We start from the raw sequence: 23034 nt of genomic DNA on the forward strand, positions 1-23034 counted from the left end.
ACATGTTTTGGATTAAACTACACAAGCTCTCAGTATCCTCTTGCTCCTCCACCCTAACATCCTGTTTGTCTGGTACAAACACAGAGGACAACGCTCACTCATCGCTCCTCTCCATTGCCGTGACGACAGGACCACAGGGTTGCCAGGTGACAGTCTCCAGGCAGGGTAGTTATGTAAGCTGTCCCTTCACAATGATGTAATGATGGGGGAAGGAAAGAAGAAGGAAATCAGGAGGTCAGAATGTTCTGTCTTCATCTTAAAGGAAATGGTTAGATCATTGATGATGGGAAGGGTCACCTGTGGAGAAGGGGAAGGGAAAAGAAGAGAGGGATGAGGAAAGGAAAGAACAGAACAGAATTTCACTTATCAGATAAGAAATAACCACTGAGGGTAAAACACAGAATCAAACATAAATGGAGAGAATGGAACACCCGATGAAGATGAAACATAAATAAAAAATGAAATCAACAGGTAAACACATTCAGAGTATAGTCTGTACTAAAGACAACAAACCACAGCTCTAGTTTTCAGTTTAATGCTCAGAAACAAATAGTTTGATTGGCTTGGCCATGAAAGACTCACTTGTTTAATTGACAGCCAGATCAGAGGTGAATCATCCACACTATGCAGCCAGCAGCAGCCCAGTCACTGGAGAGAACACACAGACACAGAGACACACACACACACACAGACACACAGACACAGAGAGAGACACACACACACACACAGACACACAGACACAGAGAGACACACACAAACACACACAGACACACAGAGACACACACACACAGAGACACGTCGGGGGTTAACATAAACAGAAGAAGCTCATGATTATTCAAATATAATAGTTCTATTCGAATACATTCAGTTTTGCACTGTTCTACTTCCTACTCTGTTGTTCACTGGCCTTTTTTGCTCTTAACTCACCATCCTTGGCATCAGCAGGCAGAAGTGCGTCCTGGCGATTCCCCAGCACAAAGGCCAGCGTGGCAAGGATGGCAGCATCCAGCACCCCCAGCATGGCCAGCACGAATGCCCAGTGGACGGAGCAGTTTCCTGGGGAGAAGCTGCCCACAGCCTCCCCACACAGGGCCCGCATCTCAGCACAGTCCCAGGAGTCAGGGAACAGCACGCAGGCCAGCGCAAGGCAGAACCCTGGGACGGACCGAGGGAGGATGAGAGGGGAGGATGAGAGGGAAGGTCTCGTCAGTCTGTGGCAAAGAGGACTGGGGTTTCATAGTGTTTACGTCATGGATTAGGACTACCTGCAGTGAGCTGCAACCAGGCGCAGATCTTATACACGGTGGCAGCGTTGCAGAACCTGAACAGACAGAGACAGCCGACGCTGGCCCAGACCATGGTCAGGGACATGCACACCAGAACAGCGGGAGACTGGAAGGAGGGCAGGGGCGTCAGGGTCCTCAGAGACCCGCGGCACTCAGGTACGGGCCAGTCGGACTCCAGGCACACCTCAAACAGACCGAGCGTACCCGATGTAGGGGGCGGGGTGCCGCTCTGGTAGTGGAGCTCCCTTGTTCCCACCCAGGAGGGCTGCACCAGCACCACCACCTCGATGATGGCGAAGCAGAGCGTGCACACGGCCCAGAGCACGCCCACTGCCCGGGCGCTGCGGACAAACTCTGTCTGGTAGAGGCGCGCCACCTCTGCTGTGTGGGGCGTAATGGCCATGCCTGCACAGCATCATGGGAGATAGAGGAAGGGAAAGGGAGGTAGATGAGATTGATAGCAGAGCAACAACAAAAACGACCAGGCATCCAGAGAAATGTGTCGAGTATAAGCTCAGCCTGGTGTTTACATCTGAGATGTCAATGTCCTATTTACATGCAGAGGCTAAGAATAAGTCATTAATATTTGGGTACGCAAAAACAATCCCGCTGAAAAACATGCATTAAGGATAATGCCCAGCCTCACACTGACACAATGACATGGTCTGTCCATGGTTTAGAAAGAAATATCTATTAGTGTTGCATTGTACTGTTAACCCAGTCCTGTTCACCTGGATGATGAGAGCAGCTGGACGGTCTGAGGGTCTCTGCCTGTCTTCTCCAGATGATCACGTTAGATCTGGATCCAAACGGCACCCGGATCCCGTCACACGTGAGCGAGGGATGAGCCCAGAAAAAAAAACATTTTAGAACAAATTAGTCTCAATTTTTCCCCCCTGTGATGGCGAAATAAACGCAAATAGACACAGGCCCAAAGCATCAGAGATGGCGATATTCTGCCTTCGTCACACATGGAGGAGAGGAAGGGAGGGAGGGTGGGAGGAGAGGGGAGAGATGGAGAAAGGGAGGGGGAGAACAAATGTGCAAAGCAGAGAGGGGGGCATTCAGCGTGATGAAGGAGTAGAGATCAAGAGGGAGGGAGGGTTAGACGGAGGAAGGGAAATATCGGCAGAGAGAGAAAAGGGGGGGAGGGGAGGTGCAGGACGGAGAAATGCAGTGACGGAGTGAAGTGGGGGAAGGGGGGGGGTGATGGTGCAGTGGTTTGTATTTCTGAGGGGGAGGGGAAGAGACTGCTGAACACTGCAGCACTGAGAGAATGATCGCCATCCCCTAGAGGAATAGAAGAGAGGGATTAAAGAAATAGACACAGGAAAATAGAAAGAAGAAAATGCAGACAGAGAGTAAACAGGAAGAGAGAGTATGGAGCAGACAATTAAAGCAAAGAGAGGGGGGTAAGAGGAATGAAGATGGACAGAAAAGATGAAAGGGGGAGGGGGGAGATGAGGCATCTCCATAGTAACCTCAACTGAATGCAGAACCCAAACAACAATTAAGAGAAAACCAGAGGGGAGACATCAGGAGAGATCGAGGACAGAGAACTCGTGCTTCAGAGACGCATCTGCAGCAACAGTCAATAACATCCAGGACATAATCATACATAATGAAATTGTTATTCAATTTTTTTGTAAATGCCATTCATCTTACTCTTACAGTAGCTTCAAATTTGTTGCAAAGTTGCTTACAAAAAATACCAGGGTTGGGTTAATTCATTCTTAGAGAGATTGAATTAAAAGAGAAAATCTAATTTATTTTAAGGGAAAAAGCCAATCTGAAAAATGTGTTCACTCAACTCAAATGTAATAGTATGTAATTGTTATTTCAGTTATAATTCTATTAAATGGGTATCAGTAGTTAAAATCAATAGAATACACTGTTAATACAGAACAGCCTTTATGGAGACATCAAAGTTTTATTCAAACTCAAACCATGTGGCACATTGTAAAACATAAAAAGAGCATAAGTTACAGTGATTGAGATTTAAAAGGTATATCAAACATATCATGTGGGCTTTGGAAACAGAGATAAAGAAGCATGGAAAATAACACAAATAATACAATTACAATAATACAATTACAAAAGAAGACGATCGATGCTTTGAAACAGAATATTGCACATAGTAGTTTTTTTTCTTTTTTTTTGTTCTACTTGTTTGAAAACATGAAATAATACCAAGCGTACCAAGCTTTACAAACCGGTGTATTATGTGCACAAACCACTAGCATCATACTGTACCTTAACTGTATCCATGCTGGAACGGACAATACTTTGTAATCAAATCTATGATGATGAGGATGATGATGAATGACATCATAGCACCATTAGTCCTGTCGCTGTTAGTTAGACAAGTTTCCTTCGCAAACAGTCAGGATGGGGAGTATATGTATCACATCCTATCAAATTAAAACCAGGAAGTCTTGTTTGCATAAATGGGTTTCAGTTTGGAACATATGCACTTTAAAAGGTTGAGACAGACCCTGTCATGCAGCCTGACCACTACACAGGTGTACACTAGAAACAGTTTGTGAAAGGTTTTAGCTCCAGAGGAGAACTGGAGGTGTCAAAGCGTGGGTGTGACTAGGTCTCCATGACATCCACATTCTCATCACGTTGTGGTATACTGCATGTGCTTACAGGCACTGAGAATCTCTTGTGAAGATGTGAGCGAAGACGTGGAGTGAAAAGGAAGGGGAGAAGGAGGGAGAGGAGGGATATGGATTGAAAGAGCTGGATAATAATATGGCAGAGAGCTTCAGGCACAGGGGAGCTGGTGATACAGGCGGGTCAGCACGACCCAGAGTTCCAGAGAGGCATGATCTGCTCCAGCTTAACTCCTTTGCAAAAAACCTACATCTCATTTTCTTCTAAATCTTCTCATCTCTCTGCTTCATCCCTCTTTCAGTCTCTCTCTCTCTCTGCTCAGCCCGAGGCGGGCATTTCCTCTCCAAATTTGGCACAGTGGGCAGAGTTCTTCGCCTCTAAAATCACCTGAAACACGGGGAAGGGGACAGAGAACAGAGGGATTGAGTCACAGGAAAATAGATATCCAGACAACAGATGAATGAAACAGAAGCTAGCCGGGGCCAGACCTTGTTGTGTACGTAGGCCTCGCAGGAGTAGCACCAGACAGACAGGTCAGCGAAGCTGAGCACCATAGGGTGTCCGCTCACCAGGCCGTGGGTCACCATGTGCTGGTTCACATAGCGACCACAGAACACCTGGGGCGGGGCAGGAAGTAGGGGGGCAGTCAGACATTTTGGGTTCTGGTAAATGTAGTCAGATGGAGCTCTCATGTCATCTGTATGTTTGTGTGTTTATGTCTGTGTGTGTGTGTGTGTCTGTCTGTTTGCTAGAACGTTTTGGGACTGAGACAGAAAAATTGCAATGGTTCAATAGTCCAATTCAATTCTAATGAATTCAACTTTGATTTCAATGGCAGTGTGACAGTATGATGGGAGTCAGATGGCTGAGCGGTTAGGGAGTCGGGCTAGTAATCTGAAGGTTGCCAGTTCGATTCCCGGCCGTGCCAAATGACGTTGTGTCCTTGGGCAAGGCACTTCACCCTACTTGCCTCGGGTGGAATGTCCCTGTACTTACTGTAAGTCGCTCTGGATAAGAGCGTCTGCTAAGTGACTAAATGTAAATGTAATGATGTGCTATGCCAGTGTATGGTGAAACATCCTGTGGTACCTGGTAGCAGGTGAGACAGGTCCAGTTCTCAGCGTCGGAGCCACAGTCGAGGCACGGCAGGAACACATCGATGCCCCCCGCAGGTAGAGGCTTCACCTGGTCCAGGTGAGGGCACCAGGACAGAGGGTCCACCACGTGCATGGTGCTCTACAACACACACACACACATCTAGGAAGTATATCTCTGCACTTTGTGTGTATGTGTGCGTCTGTAGTGTGTAAACTGATCCTGTGTGGATGTAACTTGTGTCATGACAGATGTCGCACCCCGTCCATGTCCACGCCTCCACAGATCAGCTCAAACACTGGCTCCTCCTTCTTCGACCAGCCGCTAGCACCCTCTTCTGCAGCAGAGTCCTGCTCCCCTCCGGCCTCCACCTTCAGCTGGCCCACTGCCGCCATGTCAGAGGTTACCTCGGCAACAACCTATGGGGAGAGAGGAGGACGGGGAAGTCTGGTTATCACTTTCTAAATATGTAGGTCTAACCGCAGGCTCACTACCATTAACTGACAAAGCAGCTTTTCAACTGACATCCTGAGACCTCAAGATAAGTCCAGGTTGTACCGCAACAGCAAATATAGGATAGATTTAGGACTTATGATTTAGGATCCTTTGACAAGCAAGTTTGGAACTATTTGTATATTGTATTTTTAAAACTTGTGTTGTGAACAATCTGTATCTGTTCCCATACTGCAAACACCTTAAACAACTAAAGCTGACAGCGCTTTTGTTGGTCCGAGTCCAGGCCTGGGAGACCTGACTGTGTCTGTCAGTTAACCTATCACACTCCTTACCTGGGGCTGGGCCTCAATCTTCCTGGTGGCTGATTGGTCTTTCTCGGTGCTCAATGACACAGGCTCCTCCCTCCCTTCCTTAGTTGGGCTCTTCTGAGGACTAGGCCGGACCTTCTGCCTAGCCCCTCCCACTGGGACAGATGTTGGACTAGGATTGGCTGAGGTAGTTTGATTGAGGTCTAGTGAGACCAGTCCCTTTGTGAGCTCATCCAGCATGTGGTCCTTCACCCCAGCAGGGGGCAGAGGAGTCTCTGGGGTGTTTGCCTGAGCAGGGCTGCTCCCAGGGGAGATCTGGCTCCCTGGCTTCCTACTACCCTTGGAGTGGCGCTTCCCCCGGGGTTTGGGAGAGGGCAGAGACAGGCGCAGAGACTCTGGGACTGGAGAGGGGAAAATAAATATCAAACTCAAAGAGATGCTGGTCCACACACTAATAACTCTCACACTAATAAAGAGTCACTCTACAAAACAGACTTACTCTGTATTCTGAGTGATGCCCAGTAGGGGGCGTGAGTACGCAGGACGTTGTTGATGCTGAAGGCAGCGTTGGGGTGAGGGGGTGGCAGGACGGGCAGGACGGGGGGGGGGTCACCCAGAAGCATGCTGGTACACATGGCCATAGACTCGGAGATAGACGTCAAATTATAGCCTCCCTACGGAGAGAGGCAATCAATTAATCACTGATGGGGTTTATGTGTGTGTGTGTGTGTGTGTGTGTATGCATACCTCCAGTATGACCAGGACCCTCCCCCCAGCCAGACTGTTCAGCAAGTGTGTGAGGTGGGCGTAGCCCTCAGGGGTGACCTGGTACCCCCCCAGGGGGTCTCCTCGGGCAGCATCGAACCCAGCCGACACCAGCACCAGCCCCGGGTCAAACTACAAGGGGGGGGGGGGGCGCATGGGGCATGACATTTAGTATCATCTCCAGAATAACATAGCAAATCTACAATGAGTTAATATGGATGGTGTGTGTGTGTGTGTGTGTGTGTACCTCTCTAGCGATGGGCAGCACGACACTGTGGAAGGCGGCTAGGTACTCGGGGTCTCCCATCCTGCCTCCACTCCACGGGATGTTGACGTTGTAGCCACGCCCCCGGCCTTGGCCCACCCTGTCATAGTCAGCGTCCTCAGACGTGGGGAAGAAAGTCCCGTCCTCATAGCGATGGAGGGACACGTATAAAACACTGGAGGAGAGAATCGAAAAAAAGACAAAGAAGAAGATGTGAAAAAAGATAGGGCGGTCAGTGGACGTTAGAGGAAAAAACGAAGGACCATCTAGAGTTACTGTCTCAGTGATTGTTCGATCAGTGATCTGTAACCCTAAACCTAGATGACATGTCATCTACACTTAGAAAACCAGCTTTGCAACAATTCTGTCAGATTCACTGTCCATCTTCAGTCAGGACTGCAACTCACATCACCAAGAGGAAAACGGATTATTTGCTAATTATTGTCTGTCAGAGAGACACAGAGAGAGAACATAGAGAGAGCAGGAGAAAGAGAGAAAATGTGGGCTGTCCTCCACCTGTCATCCTCTTCGAAGATGTGCTGGGTGCCGTTGCCATGGTGAACGTCCCAGTCCAGGATGAGCACTCGCAGGGGCTTCTGGGAAAGGAACTGTGCGTGGCGCGCGGTGAGGGCGGCCGTGTTGAAGAAACAGAAGCCACACGCCGTGTCCTGCTCAGCGTGGTGGCCTGGAGGACGCACGATGGCCACCGCATTCCTCACCTGGGGACGACACAGACCACACCTGCCACCTTACACCTCACTGTGTGTGTGTTCTGAGTCCCCACAAGGCTAGATAAATAAAACGTGTGTGTGTGTGTGTGTACCTGTCCAGTGAGGATGGCGTGAGCAGCGTTGAAGCAGGACCCTGCCGCCAGTCGGGCACTGCTGTAGCTGTGGTTGCTGATGAAGATAGAGTTGTATTCCTCCCCCAGTCTGTGCAGCTCTCTGGGCTTCATCTTCTCTGTGGACCTGATCATAGCTATGTGCTCCAGGCTAGAAACACACACACACACACAACTTACAGAGAGGCTCTCACACACACAGACACACACATGTAGTAAGACTAGACATGCGAGTGTGTGTTACTCGCCCGTGACATCTAGCCAGCTCCTCCTCTGTGGCCAGGCGTGTTGGTATCCGTTGGCAACGGGCCGCCAGGCCCAGGTCCTCGTGGCGGGAAAAGATCTTTGATATCCTTTGAGGCAGCTCTGGGTGGTGGCTAAACGACAGAGGAGAGATTACACACACACACCTACATATACACACACCTACTCACACACAGGCCTACACACACACTCCCACTCACCTGTCCCACATGTTGTGGTGTTCCATCATCCTGCGGTCGTATACGAGGCCTGTTGTCAGGCCGTTGGGACTGGGTCTTCCTGGACTATTTTCATTGTCTGCCCTGGAATCTGCTGGGGTTATGGCAGGGTCAGCTCCACCCAGGGGACCGCCCTCTGTGGAGAAAACACAGTGAGGCTATGCTTCTGGAATATTCTCCAAAGTCTCCTCTGCTTCTGGAACCACAGCAAGTTCCAAAACACAACATTGTAGCACACTGGAAGGTTCTACAAGACCCCATCTCCATTCTATTTTACATACAGACTCACCTAGCACCTGTTCCTAACTCACCTAGAACCTGCAGGCTGGTCCAGTGTGGGTAGAGAGCACTGATAGTCTGTGAGATGGACTTCAGAGCACTGGAGACACACACACACACACAGGGTTCCTAATCACAGTCCAGAGTAGTGAGGCCCTGTCTCATCAGATCATAACAGGGGATGAGCCTCACCTGTCTGAGGGGGCTCCAGGTGGGCTTAGGGGGGGGCAGGCCTCCCCCAGGAGAGACCTGAGAGAGGCACAGGCGCCCTCTGCTGTCGCCTGCAGGTTATAACCCCCCTGGGAGGAAACACAGCGAGACAAAGTTAGCAGCTGGCTGGAAGATATCAGTACCACCATCACAACGACGTATGCACCAACAGCTGCTAGGCAACGCAATGTATGCAACCATATGGTGTTTACTAGTAGTTACTAGTCATCTGATGTGGTGAGTGAGTGCGTGTGGTTCTGGTTCTGTCTTACAGGTGAGTGTGTGAGGTGCTCTTGTGCGTGTGTGTGGTCACCTCCAAAGCCAGCACTACCCTGCCCTGGGCCAGACCCATCAACATGTGGGTCAGGACAGAGAAACACTGGGGACTGGCTGACATCTCCCCCTGGAACACAACAACACACACACACACACACACAGTCATACACATCCATCCACAAACATATAGGCCAACTATTGAAAAAGCTAACAAAGACTGCTGAACCAAATAGATTTGAAGAACATAAGCACCATATGAACCCTGCCGTAACTCACCTTAGGATCACCGATCACTGAATCGAAGCCTGCTGCCACCAAGACCAGCTGAGGCTGGAACTGCAAACACACAGACACACTTGTCAAAAACAACCGAGGGCCAAATAACCAGGAAGTATTGTAGTCGGAGCACGCATGTGCCCAGATGTCACCATATCCACCCCACCTCATAGGCCACAGGCAAGAGAAGCTGCTGGAAGGCTGCTATGTAATCTGCATCTTTCATCCCTGTCTAAAGAAAGACAAAGAAAGACAGAGATAAAAAAGTGTGAGACTCAATGTCACAGTAAGAATACAACCAATCAATATAAAGGTTTTGTACTTAAACATGAGCAGTACAAACCCCCAATAAAAATCTCTATCTCTCACACACACAGCTACCTTGTTCCATGGCAAGTTGATAGTGTATCCCTCTCCAGCTCCTGTGCCTATAGCAGAGCTGTCTGACTCTGGCAGGTGGGGCCAGAAGGAGGCCTGCTCATACCTGTGGACTGAGAAGTATAGCACACTGGGGGGAGATAAAGATGGAGAGAGGGAGAGACACAGACAGAGAGAAAGAGTCAGAGAAGGAGACAGAGAGGGGGGATAGAGAGTGCATCAGGACCTTGGACAGCACCAACACTGGGTGCACCAAAACTGGGCTGATTTCAGGACACGTAATGATAGTAGGAATGGAGGAGGAGAAAGACAACAAGAGAGAGTTTGAGAGCAGACATGATAGACCCATACCTGGGGTCCTCCTGGAAGGCGTACTGAATCCCCTGACCGTGGTGAACATCCCAGTCTACTATCAGAACCCTGGAGGACACACAAACACACCAGGACTGTGTATGATTACTCTGACCTGAGGCGTCTGCAACGCGGCACACTACTCACTGAGTACAGACTGTGTGCGGGGTGTGAGAAGCCTGACCGCTGGATCTTGTGCTGTTTCTGGGCGTGGCGGGCAGCGATAGCCAGGTTGTTGAACATACAGTAGCCGTTCATCTGGTCAGCCTGGGCATGGTGTCCTGGGGGTCTGGGCAAACCGTACAAACAAAGTTCATATGGACAACAGCAGTGTCGGGTCAGGGTGTACGTTAATGCTAATTATATGGCTAGAAATCTGTTTGATTTTCTCCCATCATTATGATTGACAGTGTGAGCATTTCGGGAAAAACATGAGTAGACTAACATGTAGGCTTATTATAATAAGAACAAACTAAAAGCAAGATGATACTTTTGTTAAGGGGTTACCTGGCGACAGAGAATCCGTTGCGTAGCTCCGAGGTCAAGACCTTGTCGACGAGCTGAAGGACAGCGCCCACTGCCAGAGTGGCACAGCTGAACGACTCCTGGAGTGTGACACAAGACATCAGTATGTTTTCACCCCCACACCCCCCCCCCCCCACACACACACACACACACACACACACAGGCCCACTCACAGGGTGCAGGTAGACGGAGTCGTAGGAGTCAGACAGGGTTTTCAGCTGTTCCTCTGGCATGGCCCGGGTGGACCTCATCAGCTCCACATACTCCCTCCTGAACATACAAGCACAGGGTCTCAAACAGGCTTACCAGGCTGGCCTCTGAACGTCTGACGTGTGTGCTGAGGTGACCTGATGTCACTAGGAGGAGTGAGTGGGTGCTCGGCGTCAGAAGAACAGCCTACTTGTGGACCAGCAGCAGCTCCTCTTCAGCAGCGGCTCTGGCCTGAGACACAGAGAGAGCTCAGCTGAGACTGACATGGCATCATAAAACACCAGTAGTCCACCATGTGGACTACGTTACACTCAGGTAGTCCTTCTTAATCTCCAGCCTCTCAAGCCTCTCCCCCGGCCGAGCCCCCCCCCCCCCCCCCCCTCTCTCTCACCTCCACCTGGACACAGTGCTGCAGCAGCCCCTGTTTCTCCACCTGCTCCATGATGACGCTGGCCCTCTCTGGACACTCTGGGTGGCTGAAAGGAAAAAAAATAGCAAAGATCATATGTGACAGGGCAATCGGTGGAGACGAGAGGAAATAACATGCCGCTATTTATAGTAGCTGGTTTAGTGATTGTTCTATCAGTGATCTGTCATCTTAAACCAAGATGGCATGTAGTCTACAAAAAAACTCGGTTCACTGTCAATCTTCAGTCAGTACTGCAATTCACATCACACTGAGGAAAGCTAAGTATCAGTGAATCAGTCACAGAGAAACAGAGACATGACAGAGAGAGAGAGGATGAGACGAGAACAATTGTGCAACAAATAAACAACATGGGGCAAGAAAGGAAGGCTTACCTTGTGTCCCACAGGCAGCGGTGATGGGTGAATGTTTGACTGAAGACCAAACCTGTACCAGTAACTGGTGGCTTCTTATTCAACTCCTACACACGCAATGCAAGTATCTTAGTTTACATACTTGTAACCAAATCTCCATAAAAGTCAAGCCTCCCATACCCACACACATGTACATGGACTGTGAAAAACACACACACACACACACAATGTTCAGAGTGAACATGAACCAGGTCCATCATAGTACCAGGTTCTTTAGCTGGTTGGTGAGCTCCTCTTCTCCTTTACTTCTATCCATCCTTCCTTTCTTCTTGGCCTCCTGCAGGTTTGTCTTCTTCTTCCCACTGGCCTTCCCCCTCTCCTGCTGGGGAGAGAGCTACAGACAAGAGCCCCACAGTCAGGCAGCTACTCTGAACTCTGACCCTAGGCTCTTCTCTCCCTTCCACACGGTGTGAAGCAGTGTCCCTGGCAAGACAGAACTGGAACTCTTTGGTGAGCGTCTCAACAGAAACAATCCACTGTAACCTTGTTTAGTAGTTATCTGAGAAGCACGGGGGCAAATTCCAACCTGCGTGTGGATGATTGGCATGGCGACATTCACAGTTCAACCACCTGATTGGCAGATATGCAGTTCATCAGGAACACTGGCAATTTTAGTTTAGAAGGTTTTTTGGAAGAATTGGCGGTGCAATCAGATAAGAACCTATGTAAATATACGTTGGGAAGGGGGGGGGATAAGCAGTGATTGGTGATTCTGGTTTTGAACATAGTTGTTATCAGTTACTCGCTGGTTAAGGGGGAGTCAGGTGGCTGAGCGGTTAGAGAATCGGGCTAGTAATCAGAAGGTTGCTGGTTCGATTCCCGGCCATGCAAATGACGTTGTGTCCTTGGGCAAGGCACTTCACCCTACTTGCCTCGGGGGAATGTCCCTGTACTTACAGTCGCTCTGGATAAGTGTCTGCTAAATGACTAAATGTAAGTTGATGAAGTATCTGTACTAGGATTCGATATAGACTTGCCACACACTTTATATTTGATAACAGGTTGCACTGCTGTGCTGCTACTGAGCTTCGCATTCAGATACTAAGATAGAATTTAGCCTACATGCCCTCCACCCCACTCAAATGTTTTTGAGTCTTTACCTGTGCTAAACTTATATCTATAATAACACAGACCTGACAAGCAAAATATTTTTTATATTTTTTGGTGGTGTATTTGTGTGTTAATGCCTTACTTTAGCTGTGTTCTTTTCGGGAGACTTGGAGAGACGAGGGGAACGTCTCACTCTGCCAGGCTCTGACGCTGGCTTAGGTAGAGAATCCATCTGGAGCAGGACACCTTCCTCCTACTACAAGGACAGGAAAATAGCAAAAAGTAGTCCTCATCATAATAATTAATTTTGTAATAGGGAGAACACCCTAGAGTGAACAACGTTTGTAAATGTAGCTTATAATTGCCAAATGTGGCAACGAATAGAAGCTTGTTTTGAAGCAGGGTGATTTGTTTTGACAGCTGTTAGCTAGGCTAGGCTAGCTACTTCCACAACAGATAAAACAGCCATAACAAGAAATACCAGAATTATCTGGTTGCAAGCCAGCAAGCTAGTGCTTTTGGCACCTTAATCAAAACAAATTAAAATAAATATCAGTCTAAGCAATACAAGTCCTTAACTTAACTTAGGTAGCTAGACAAAACATTAAACAACTGTGAAACATTATAAAGTAATTTGAAATTATATTACCAAAATAATAGAGAACCACTATCGCAGAGCTCCAATAACAAAAATTACGCTTTTAAAACATACATTTTACTCACAGTCACAGCTGATTTTGAGATAGCCCTCTAAAAGCGCGAATTGGCAACGTCGCACAACAACACGCCCTGAGCAGGGCGCAAATGAATTACGTCATGACAGCCATCCCATGCTGTCCCCCTCCCCAAGTGGTGTTGTTACAAAGTAACCATTTGGGGTCACTGTTACAGTGAAATTACTGTTACTTCATCAATATGTTATTTATTGATTTATTTAATCATAGTAAAAAGATTTATGTAAGAGTATGAAGAGACATGCTAGTCGTTAAACGAGTAGTAAACAACACAAGATGTCTTGGAATAAAGAGGACTGTTTGCTTGTTTTGGGGTCTAAATTAATCTGAGAACTGAACCCTTATGTGACTTTTTACATTCAGTTACTATGCGGAGGCTATTGAAATCGCAGGGAAGAGAGCATAATAGATCATAAACAAGGATTGATGCAAACACTGAGAGATGACATACAGAACCTGGGCTTTGTAGACCTCTCACAAACTGTCATCATTGTCCCTAAAAAACATGTAAAAGCACAGGGACACTGTGTTGCAAGGTGTGACATTTGATAGCAGAGCAGCATATTAATACAGGGAGTCGGAGGGTGGTAAAAGGTGGAGTTGAAGGTGACAGATAACTGCCACCCATCCAGGCGTGAGTGAGGGGGTGATCGACGGCTAAGGGGGACCAACGGATGGCTCAGTGCATTGTATAGACCTGTGCTGTGGTTGCTAATCTCTCCATGTCATTTGCCCCTGTTTCCCCCAGGCTAGAGCTGCCTACACCAACGGATGAGAGACCTTGATGGCCTGACAGAAGAAGAGATGAAGAAAAGAAAATTTGGATCCAGCCGTCATATAAAAAATGAATGTAGGGGCAAACGCTCTCCACCACAACCAACCTCCGTCTGTGCCACCCCCTTTTCCTCTTGCCCTTTTTTTCTGCGGGTCCGGAAAACCATAAGCCTCCTGCCTTGCACAATGGGGCTCCTGCAAGGGCCTGGTGCAAGCTGTGATCAACAGTGAAAGGCTTCTGACTGATGGAGGGAGGGAATACAAGTGGGGCGCTTTTAATGTGTAGCAGTCATAAGAACATAACAAAGTAAGCATTAGTAATACTAAGAATTGTTCACTCCTGCCTGGAGAATCCAGTTTTTCCATCAGAAACTCATCTATTTCCTGAAAGGGAGTGTGTGGAAACTGTAAAGTTAACTGTGGTTCTTTCTACTGTTGATAAGAACCAGACAGACTTAGTTCATCCTTACATCTAGGATCCAACCCCTGTTTTAACCTCTACGTGTTACTCACCTTTTCCTGTCACAACAGAAATCATCAGCATGGATATGGACGTACACTGAACAAAGAGAGAAACAAACTACTAACTACACCATGATGTTTAAAGCTTTATTATGGTGGTTATGATTGCCTTTACACAAAGATACCACACCTGTTTTGGAGAAGGTGCCAAAAACATGAATGTGACTATTGACCACTCAGGCTCCTTACAGTTGAACAGATAAGTGTTCATTACTGCATGCTGCCAGTTAGATGTTTACAATCATTTGGACAAAAGAAAAGTTAAGAAGGAAACCAAAGGGCTTTTTATTCGTACATTTTCACCTTGGAGCCTTAAAGCAGGAGTCCCGTTTCCAAAAGAGCAATCAATTGCAACAGTTTAGGAAACATGTCCTGACGGTTTAAGTTCAGTTAAAACAAGGACATTGTTCACTGAGTGTTCACAGGTGGTTTCAATAGACACATCAGATCAGAAAGGTTGATAAGAAAAAGAATGTATTTATGAATGTCACCTACATTTCTCTTTTGTAATCCATACAGCCATGGAAAGTGAATCATTTGCATACTACTTCAGTAGAATTGCATTGAGCTGTGAAGGGTGTATAGACAAAGGCATGATTATAACTTATAACTCTGACTAAGGGACCGGCCCGCCAACTACAAAAACCGAAAAGAAATGCTGAAGCATTATAAAAACAAAAACATGAGTACAATTTTGTACATTTATGAAATATTTCATTATTTTAATTATAATCTCACAATGCTTATGATGCTATCATTCTGTTGAATATCACACACTATATCCAGTTTCCTCTTCATCCCTGAAGCTCTTGACAAAACACTTATTTCCTCAATCAAAAATGCTACAAAGTTTTATACAAAATACCATTGAGAAACATAAAAAGGTGAACTACAATGATCCCTTTTGGTGCATTGAACCCCATGGAAACCATCTAATAATTTTAGCCTAACCACCCAAGGCACCAAACAACCAAAGCAATCAACAAACACACTAAGTATTCATAAAAAAATTAAGGATTTTCTCTCCCTTACACAAGGGTGGGCACCATCCCTGAGGATGTTTGGTAGGAGGAGTACAGTCTGGCAGAGGAGGAGTGGAGAGGAGATGGAGAGAGAGATGATGGAGAGAAAGAGGGGAGTATGTGGGAGGAAGTGGAGTGACCATAGGAGAGCAGGGGTCCGGGGGCCATCAGATATTGGTTGGCGGCCTCCTCCGTCTCTGACACTCCTCCACTCTTTTTGGACTTCCTGTTTTTACTGGACACCTTCCTGTTCCTGGTCTGAATTCCCTCCTTCTTCATGGTGAGTGGGCGGTTCACCTGAGGAGAGGAGAGAGGAGAGAGGAGAGAAGAGAGAAGAGAGAAGAGAGAGGAGAGAGGAGAGAGGAGAAAGGAGAAAGGAGAGTTAATTTATCAGTACCTGTGTGTACTCTCCTTGCATAACATATTGTGTGTCTTTTGCTTACATGATGTAGTTTGTAGTAAAGTCCACAGGCGTTGCACACAGGCTCTCCGCTGGCATTGCGTCTCCATAAGGTGGTGATGCTGGTCTGGCAGTTGGCACAGTGGGTGCCCTCTCGCTTGCTCACCATCTGCAGAGGGGCACAATAGAGATAGAGTCACTCAACAGGAGCTACAAGACAAGTCAGTGAGCACACACAGAGCACTTCAGGATACACATAACCTAACAAAGCTCTTGCTCTTCCCCCAAAAATAGTTCTGTCAATTCCAACACTCAATAGAACACTATTGTAGAGCTGTACGGTTCCAACATACTGCTCTCTTCTTGGGTCGAATCAGAGGTCGGTTCTGCCCATTGGTCTTGTGGTACAGTCCACAGGCGTTGCAGAGGTAGTGGCCTGTACCATCCCGACGCCACAGAGGGGTGGCAGTGGCCCCACAGTTAACACACTCACGGTCATCTGCCACCACAAAGAGTATATGACAGGTCAGGATACAAACACAGACACACTGACACACTTACAAAGTGTACAAATGCAGACCGATGTGTGTAGATTTTCTCAGACACACACACATGCACACACAGTTTTGGGGTGTTTCGGATAGAGTCAAAGAGAGGTTCTAACCTGGGGGAGAAAGGTTGATCTTGTTATGCAGGTGTGTAGAATACAGCGGGTAGCCCAGCCCTCCAGGGGGAGTGTAGAGGGCTGCTGAGGAGTAGTCCTGCCCAAAGGTGGAGGAGTAGGGGCCGTAGGAGCCATAGTAATCCAGAGGATGGGGGTAGGAATGGGCTGCAGGGTGGCTGTAACCATCAACTCCAGCTGGGTTGAGATTAAAGAAACTTCCTCCATGTTCCTCAGTCGGACTGTCTTCTTGCAAGGCCTCCTGAAGCCTGGGACTTTCTTGGCAATCAAATCCCGGGGAAGAGAGCTCATTCCTGGAGTTGGCCAAGGAGATGTTTTTTGGGGGAAAGGAGGCTGAGGTGAGGGGGTTTATGGAGGTCTTGGAGAAAGGGTTGGTGTGCCAGGTGGAAAGGGGTGAAGTAAAAGAGGCACCCAGTGATGGGCTGCCAGAACCTTCCAACCACGGGACACTGTTACCGTTTAGGGAGGAGTAGACTTGGTGAGCTAAGAGAGAGAAAGAGATCACATGAGATTCAGTTGTGGCAGGACCTATAAATGTGTGTGTGTGTGTGTGTGTGTAGGTACATACATATGTTCATTAGGGTTCATGAATCTGCTTACCTGGACTGTGTGTGAACGTCAGTGTGGGCCGACTGTGGCTGTGGCTGGAGAGCGAGGGGGGCAGGCTGGCCAGCTCAGACTGGACTGTGTGGTACAGGGTCTGGGTCTGGCTCTCAGACTGGGCCTGGGGCTCTGGACAGGCTGAACTGGTTCCTGTGGAGAAGCTGGACCTGGGCTCAGACGACAGCAGAGTTGGGGAGCTCCATCCAGAGGACTCTGATGTGGCCTCCATCCCTGTGTGAAGCTGGCTGGATGACCGGGATTAAATACAGTTATTGCCAAAATGCATGAAAACAGTTTACACTATTAATATCTACCAAACTCCATGCATATTTATCTTCACAGAAGACTTCACATTAACATGGCTTATATGAGGAGAGATTGATACTGACAGCAGATTACCAATGAATCTCCACCAATTGTTTTTAAGAGACACTTGACTGGATGAGTTGAAAAGTTCTACTTGGACCTCCACATCACATATGTAAAACATACTCAGTACTTTTCATCAACATGGTAATTACAGTTGGTGTAAACGAGCAGGGACTACATGTTTACCATGAAAGTCTGTGTACTAAACAAAAAAGAATTCTTCAACTGACAATATTTGATACTCACACAATATTTGATTGTAACCCAATGTCCTTTTCTGCTGCGTGTGTCAGACGGGTTACCCCTATGAGTTGTGTATGCAGAGTTTTAAGGTTGGAGAATCCAGAGGTAAGAAAATAACTGAGAGATCGGATGATGTGCCTGGCATTGGATACTCTGAGGACTAGTAGGCACTGTCTGATCTAGGAGTTAACTAGGAGCTTAGGGGAGGGGAAGTGAGGGAGGGATCAGGGCAGCAGACGTTTGCGTGTGTGTGTATGTGTGTGTGTGAAAAAAATTATGTCTGGGCACATGCATTAAATTGAACAAATACCTGGTCATTTGATCATCATAACCTGAGTGTACGTGAAGCCAAGCAAATCATCTCTTTGTGATTTAAAGTGCTGCTAAAACAAAACAGTTACTGGACACAATCCTAGCTCATGCAGAATACAAAGGAAGGCTTTCAGATAACAGCTACAACTTAACAGTTGAGTAGTGGGCAGTCAGCGATGCAAATAATGCCAACCACTGGTGTTAGGTAGAGATACGACCTGGTCTTCACAGTAGGAAGACAGAGAGAGGAATTGTGACGAACTGATCATTTGTTTAACAAAGTGCTGCAGCGGCTTTTCACTGGACGACTGTTAGTGCACTCTGTTAGTTTTCAGGGAAATTAGAAGGAGGTTAAGACCTGGAAAATGAAGTTTAGTTTATGAACACAATTTTTCACTGCCTCGTCTCAGAGGAGAAACTTGGAATAGTGCATATTGTTTTGACACTTTTCTCTGGTGGAGTTTATCTTCATGAGTTAATTTTCTCGTGCCCAACAATTTATCAATCCAAGTGTATTTCCCAAACTTAAAAGGAAAGTGACATGAACACTGGATCGAATTAATCATATCAGTCATCAAAGGTCCTAAAAATAGAGTTGGTGGCAGCCAAATACATCCTTATTTGCATGTTTAGCGATATGCTGAAGGCCTTTCTAGCTTTTAAACAACTGAGATGGACAACGTGATAGCAGCCTTGTTTCATTTTGCTGCGTTATGGTCAAACAGGGCTTTGGTCCTCTTCACCATACACAGCCTCTGACCTCTACTTGTCTTAGACACAGGAGCTGACCAGGAAGACCTTGGGTGGGCTGTGTGGTAGGCAGTCTGTCCCATCTTCATACCTGTCCACACCTATAGATTGTTTGTGTGTGGGGGAGCAAAGGTCGTGTCTGTGCACTGGCGGCTAAACGGAGCATCGGACGGGCAAGGAGGGAAAAGCAACAGTTGGGGCTGAGATGACAGAGAGAAGGGAGGGATGTGTGAGAGTCTAGGGAGGGATGTGGCTGCTCTCTACTGATAAGAGCTTTATCACTGAAAGACACAAGTCAGCAGGGCAGGGACTGCTGTTTCACTCATAATCGGCACACAGACACCAACATATATTTATTAATTATGCAATACAGTACAACAGAACATATTCACAAGGACTAGTTCATATTATTATTTGGAAGGAAATAGCAACCAAGTATTTTAATTATATTTATTAAAGAAACACATGGATAAATATTATTCACAATACTAAATATTTACATGTATAACTATGACAACGTTAACTCTGTGAGCAGAAATAGACCGTAAACCCTCAAATCCACCATAATTCCTAGGGCCATGGTCTTTCAATTCGGTAGTTTAACAAATAAACCACATTGTTGACATCACCATGAAAAGGTGAGATAGATGGATGAAATAGATGGATATGAGACAAGGGGAGTGAGCTGGAGGCCTGAAGATGGATCACAGACACCATGCATGGCCCTGTATTAGTAAAGGGTCCACTAAGCTCTCCTGCAGGGGCAGGTCCACTGTGAACTCAACAGGGGGCTGCAGGCGTTGGCGGGAATGTTTCCCCCCGCGCTGGGGAATGGGCAGCTCCGAGTGGTGAGCCGGCAGGGGGTCTGTAAAAAAGTAGGGGTGGAGGAGGGCCTTGGAGACAGAAGACAAAATAAGAGCGATTGAGTGACATGGAAGGAGGGAGAGCGAGAGAGAGAGAGATGAAAGAGACAGGGGGAAATGAAATGGAGATAGAGAGGGGGAGACTGGACCATGGATCTCTCAAGTCTACTTTAAAACCCAAATTAAATTCCAATATATTCATTATATTACAAGCCTATGAATCAGCATCATATCATGATAGTTGTTCACTGTGCTCAGACGTATTATGTCCAGACCTGCTGGGCGCTGATGCGTTGTTTAGAGGGGTAGACAAGGAACTTGTTGAGCAGGTCGACAGCCTGGGCAGAGGTGTCTGGAACAATCTCTTCCAGAGGGATGGGAGGATTCTCTTTAAAGGTGATCTTGTTGTAGTCAGGCAGTTCTGTGATCTCCTAAGGATAGGTGAGGGGAGGACAAGATTGTTATTACATGTACAAATTACATTCACATATCTTACCTCAGGCACCGGCCACTTAATTATAATCTAGCAATACCTCTGTGATCACAATAAATCATATGGGTGAGTGTGCACAGTGAAGGGAAAAGAGGTGGCATGTATATCAAGGTGATATCAGTATTGAATTTGTCAGCAGTGTGAGTGGGAGGCCTTACCGGCCAGACTCTCTGGTTGGGTGTCCCCAGAACCCTCAGGACACAGCACAGCTGCTCAATGTCGTTCTCTCCAGGGAACAGGGGAGAGTTGTTTAGCAGTTCCCCAAAGATACACCCCACTGCCCTATGGAGGGAAAGATACATGGAACAGGGTTAGGGTTTGTTTTGGGGAAAACCTTGAAATTCTGCCCCCTGCTGTATCAGTTTATACTTACCACAGGTCTACACCTTCATTATATTTCCGAGCCCCATAAAGAAGCTCTGGGGCTCGATACCACCTAGAAATGTAACAAATAGACATTGTTTAGATTTTTTTTTTTCTAGTAAAGTTCTCATCAATCAACAAATGTTGAGTGTGTGTGTTTGCCTATATCTATGTGTGTATATGCACACTTTGAAAGTAGATGTGTCTGCATGTTCAAGCATACCTTGTGGCCACCTGGTGGCTGTACAGTCGCTCCCCGTCATTGGAGAAGAGCCTGGCCAGACCAAAGTCAGCGATCTTTAGGTGACCTGTTGAGCTGATGAGCAGGTTGGCTGGTTTCAGGTCCTGCACACACACAAATGTGCACGTATGCACACAAACACACACACAGCCGCATTATTGCCGGTAACACTATAACATTTCACCCCTTCATTTGATTGGATTATATTTGTGGTGGTAGAAATTCTGGCTTCAGAAATTCAAATAGAACAAAATTCCGGCTGCTCAAATTTGAATGGTGAAATTCAGATCCCAAAAATTTGAGCTGTAAAAATTTGACCCTTCAATTAAAATTCAATTTGTGGCAGTCAATTTTTTATTGTGGCGGGCCGCCACAAATAAATCGTATGTATGGGAAACCCTGGGTCTTACCCGGTGCATTATGGAGTTTTCATGGCAGAAGGCCACACCCTTCAGTAGCATCATCATGTAACCTTTGACTTGGGACTCAGTTAGAGGCCTTTGAGAATTCCTGATGACCTCAGAGAGATCAGACAGCATGTATTCAAACACCAGTACGAAGCCTGTACCATGCGGGAACACGTCCTTCAGCTTCACCACCTACAGACAACAGACACACACTTTAAATCACATTTACATTTGATTAATTTTAGCAGAAGCTATCATCCGAAGCGACATACAAATAGTAGTGTAAACTAATTGCATTTTTGTGTTATGTGTAGAACAGAAGAGGGTTCTTTAAATTGACTGAAGGAGACGGAGCTAGGGTAGTTTTAGGCAGAGCCATGGCTCTGCTTTGAGGTAATTTTCACTACATTTATTTAGCAATAAAAATACATTTATTTGTAGACTGATTAGTGATTTTAAAGCAATTCACAGATGACCTTTAACTTTCATAAGTTTTTCTTCATACATATTGAGAGTTTTTTCCTCAACCAGATTGAAGCTCACATATTGATTGTCTTCAATTTCCTGTAGAGCCTTTATCTCTCTAAGGGCTTGGTTTGGTATCCCATCTTCCAGCTTTCTCAGGGCGACCTTCTTTAGAGCCACCGTCTCTCCTGTCTAAAAAGAAATGGGATGGATTTCGAAAATGTTGCTGACATTATCGGTGACAGCTACTTGCAAGAAGACATAGCCACTACGACGACTAGGCTGTTAGCTAACGTTAATTAACTACAATACACATGCTCTCGCTAACAGATTAGACATACCTCGATGTGTTTAGCTTTAAAAACAATGCCATGGGCTCCTTCACCTATTCTCCCCAAGATGCTGTATTGGTCCATGCTTATTCAGATAACCAGTTAGAACTAACTAACTATCTAGCTGGCTATGCTACAACCTAACTAGACTAGCAAAATGTAAGTTAGCTTGGTATATAGTTAGCAAGTTAGTACTCAAACACAATGTAATATACTAGCAATATGAACTAGACTATTCGCTCTTCTAAATTCCATTTTTGTCGGAGCGGGCGATATGTGGGAAGACCACCTAGCAGTGTTTACGTTGGAGACGTTGTTGCTGTCACGTGAGCTTAGTATCTTTCCGGTGTTGTGCCATCAGATGCACGGCTTCCTTGAGGCACCCCCTCGCAGGAGCGCGCGAGAACCACTCGTGTACACTCATGTAACACCTTCCTAGTCAGAGTTAGCGGGGGTGCATTTCATGGCAAGAAGGAATACAACAAGCCTGCCATGAAATGCACCCCCCTCTATTGTCTGTTCTGTTAGTATATCCCAGCATCAAATGATTCTTACTGTACACTGAGGGGACTAATATGAGTAACCAGAGTAAGTTTCAGGCATGTAACACTTTCCTAGTCAGAGTTAGCAGGGGGTGCACTTTGTGGCAAGAATACAAGCCTGCCATGAAATACACCCCCCTCTAATGTCTCTTCTGTATATCCCAGCATCAAATGATTCTTCTCAGTCCACTGAGATGCTCAACTTGAGTGTATCATACAACTGCACCTTATTATCTATTATAAATACGTTGATTTAGTCTGAACTTGTACTTGTTCACTTCATTGATTTGGTACTTTCACAGCAATTGGGTACTATCTAATACTTCAGATGGGATGGTCATATCAGCATCAGCTGTTAAGTTTCCATTTTGTGATCGTCGGTGGTCCCTGTGCCAAAACATTTTA

The 23034-nt window shown here is 46.6% G+C and overlaps 4 protein-coding genes across 6 annotated transcripts; all 4 read right to left on the reverse strand.

Annotated features, from left to right (window-relative positions):
- Positions 1 to 139: 139 nt before the first annotated feature.
- lhfpl4b (LHFPL tetraspan subfamily member 4b) lies at positions 140 to 2096 on the reverse strand. The gene is made up of 5 exons (XM_067240603.1): positions 2018 to 2096; positions 1266 to 1691; positions 928 to 1155; positions 583 to 648; positions 140 to 297 (listed from the first exon to the last, which is right to left on the reverse strand). The coding sequence occupies exons 2-4, from the start codon at positions 1687 to 1689 to the stop codon at positions 623 to 625; spliced, it is 678 nt and encodes a 225-aa protein (XP_067096704.1). The 5' UTR covers positions 1690 to 1691; positions 2018 to 2096; the 3' UTR covers positions 140 to 297; positions 583 to 622.
- Positions 2097 to 3206: 1110 nt separating this feature from the next.
- hdac6 (histone deacetylase 6) lies at positions 3207 to 13283 on the reverse strand. Of its 3 annotated transcripts, none has more exons than XM_067240594.1 (28): positions 13236 to 13283; positions 12655 to 12768; positions 11668 to 11796; positions 11424 to 11509; positions 11014 to 11098; positions 10813 to 10853; positions 10586 to 10682; positions 10395 to 10492; positions 10072 to 10176; positions 9888 to 9956; positions 9540 to 9666; positions 9325 to 9390; positions 9159 to 9218; positions 8920 to 9009; positions 8589 to 8695; positions 8429 to 8496; positions 8100 to 8253; positions 7884 to 8012; positions 7618 to 7786; positions 7311 to 7513; positions 6777 to 6969; positions 6512 to 6661; positions 6264 to 6438; positions 5789 to 6165; positions 5261 to 5419; positions 4995 to 5141; positions 4394 to 4522; positions 3207 to 4292 (listed from the first exon to the last, which is right to left on the reverse strand). In XM_067240594.1, exons 2-28 carry the CDS (start codon positions 12742 to 12744, stop codon positions 4224 to 4226), a joined length of 3372 nt encoding a protein of 1123 aa, XP_067096695.1. In that variant the 5' UTR covers positions 12745 to 12768; positions 13236 to 13283; the 3' UTR covers positions 3207 to 4223. The 3 variants fall into 3 exon arrangements, with proteins under 3 accessions (XP_067096695.1, XP_067096696.1, XP_067096697.1); XM_067240595.1 differs by having other exon boundaries at positions 13225 to 13267; XM_067240596.1 differs by lacking the exon at positions 4394 to 4522.
- A 1676-nt stretch (positions 13284 to 14959) lies between these two features.
- gata1b (GATA binding protein 1b) lies at positions 14960 to 18010 on the reverse strand. Its single transcript, XM_067240311.1, has 6 exons — positions 17865 to 18010; positions 17247 to 17494; positions 16629 to 17129; positions 16318 to 16463; positions 16008 to 16133; positions 14960 to 15861 (listed from the first exon to the last, which is right to left on the reverse strand). Exons 2-6 carry the CDS (start codon positions 17476 to 17478, stop codon positions 15571 to 15573), a joined length of 1296 nt encoding a protein of 431 aa, XP_067096412.1. The 5' UTR covers positions 17479 to 17494; positions 17865 to 18010; the 3' UTR covers positions 14960 to 15570.
- Positions 18011 to 19402: 1392 nt separating this feature from the next.
- Positions 19403 to 22324, reverse strand: cdk20 (cyclin dependent kinase 20). The gene is made up of 8 exons (XM_067240163.1): positions 22097 to 22324; positions 21834 to 21947; positions 21294 to 21482; positions 20866 to 20987; positions 20653 to 20715; positions 20438 to 20561; positions 20062 to 20217; positions 19403 to 19816 (listed from the first exon to the last, which is right to left on the reverse strand). The coding sequence occupies exons 1-8, from the start codon at positions 22169 to 22171 to the stop codon at positions 19628 to 19630; spliced, it is 1032 nt and encodes a 343-aa protein (XP_067096264.1). The 5' UTR covers positions 22172 to 22324; the 3' UTR covers positions 19403 to 19627.
- Between the last annotated feature and the right edge of the window lie 710 nt (positions 22325 to 23034).

This window comes from Osmerus mordax, chromosome 7 (genome assembly GCF_038355195.1).
Source record: "Osmerus mordax isolate fOsmMor3 chromosome 7, fOsmMor3.pri, whole genome shotgun sequence".
Taxonomy (NCBI): domain Eukaryota; kingdom Metazoa; phylum Chordata; class Actinopteri; order Osmeriformes; family Osmeridae; genus Osmerus; species Osmerus mordax.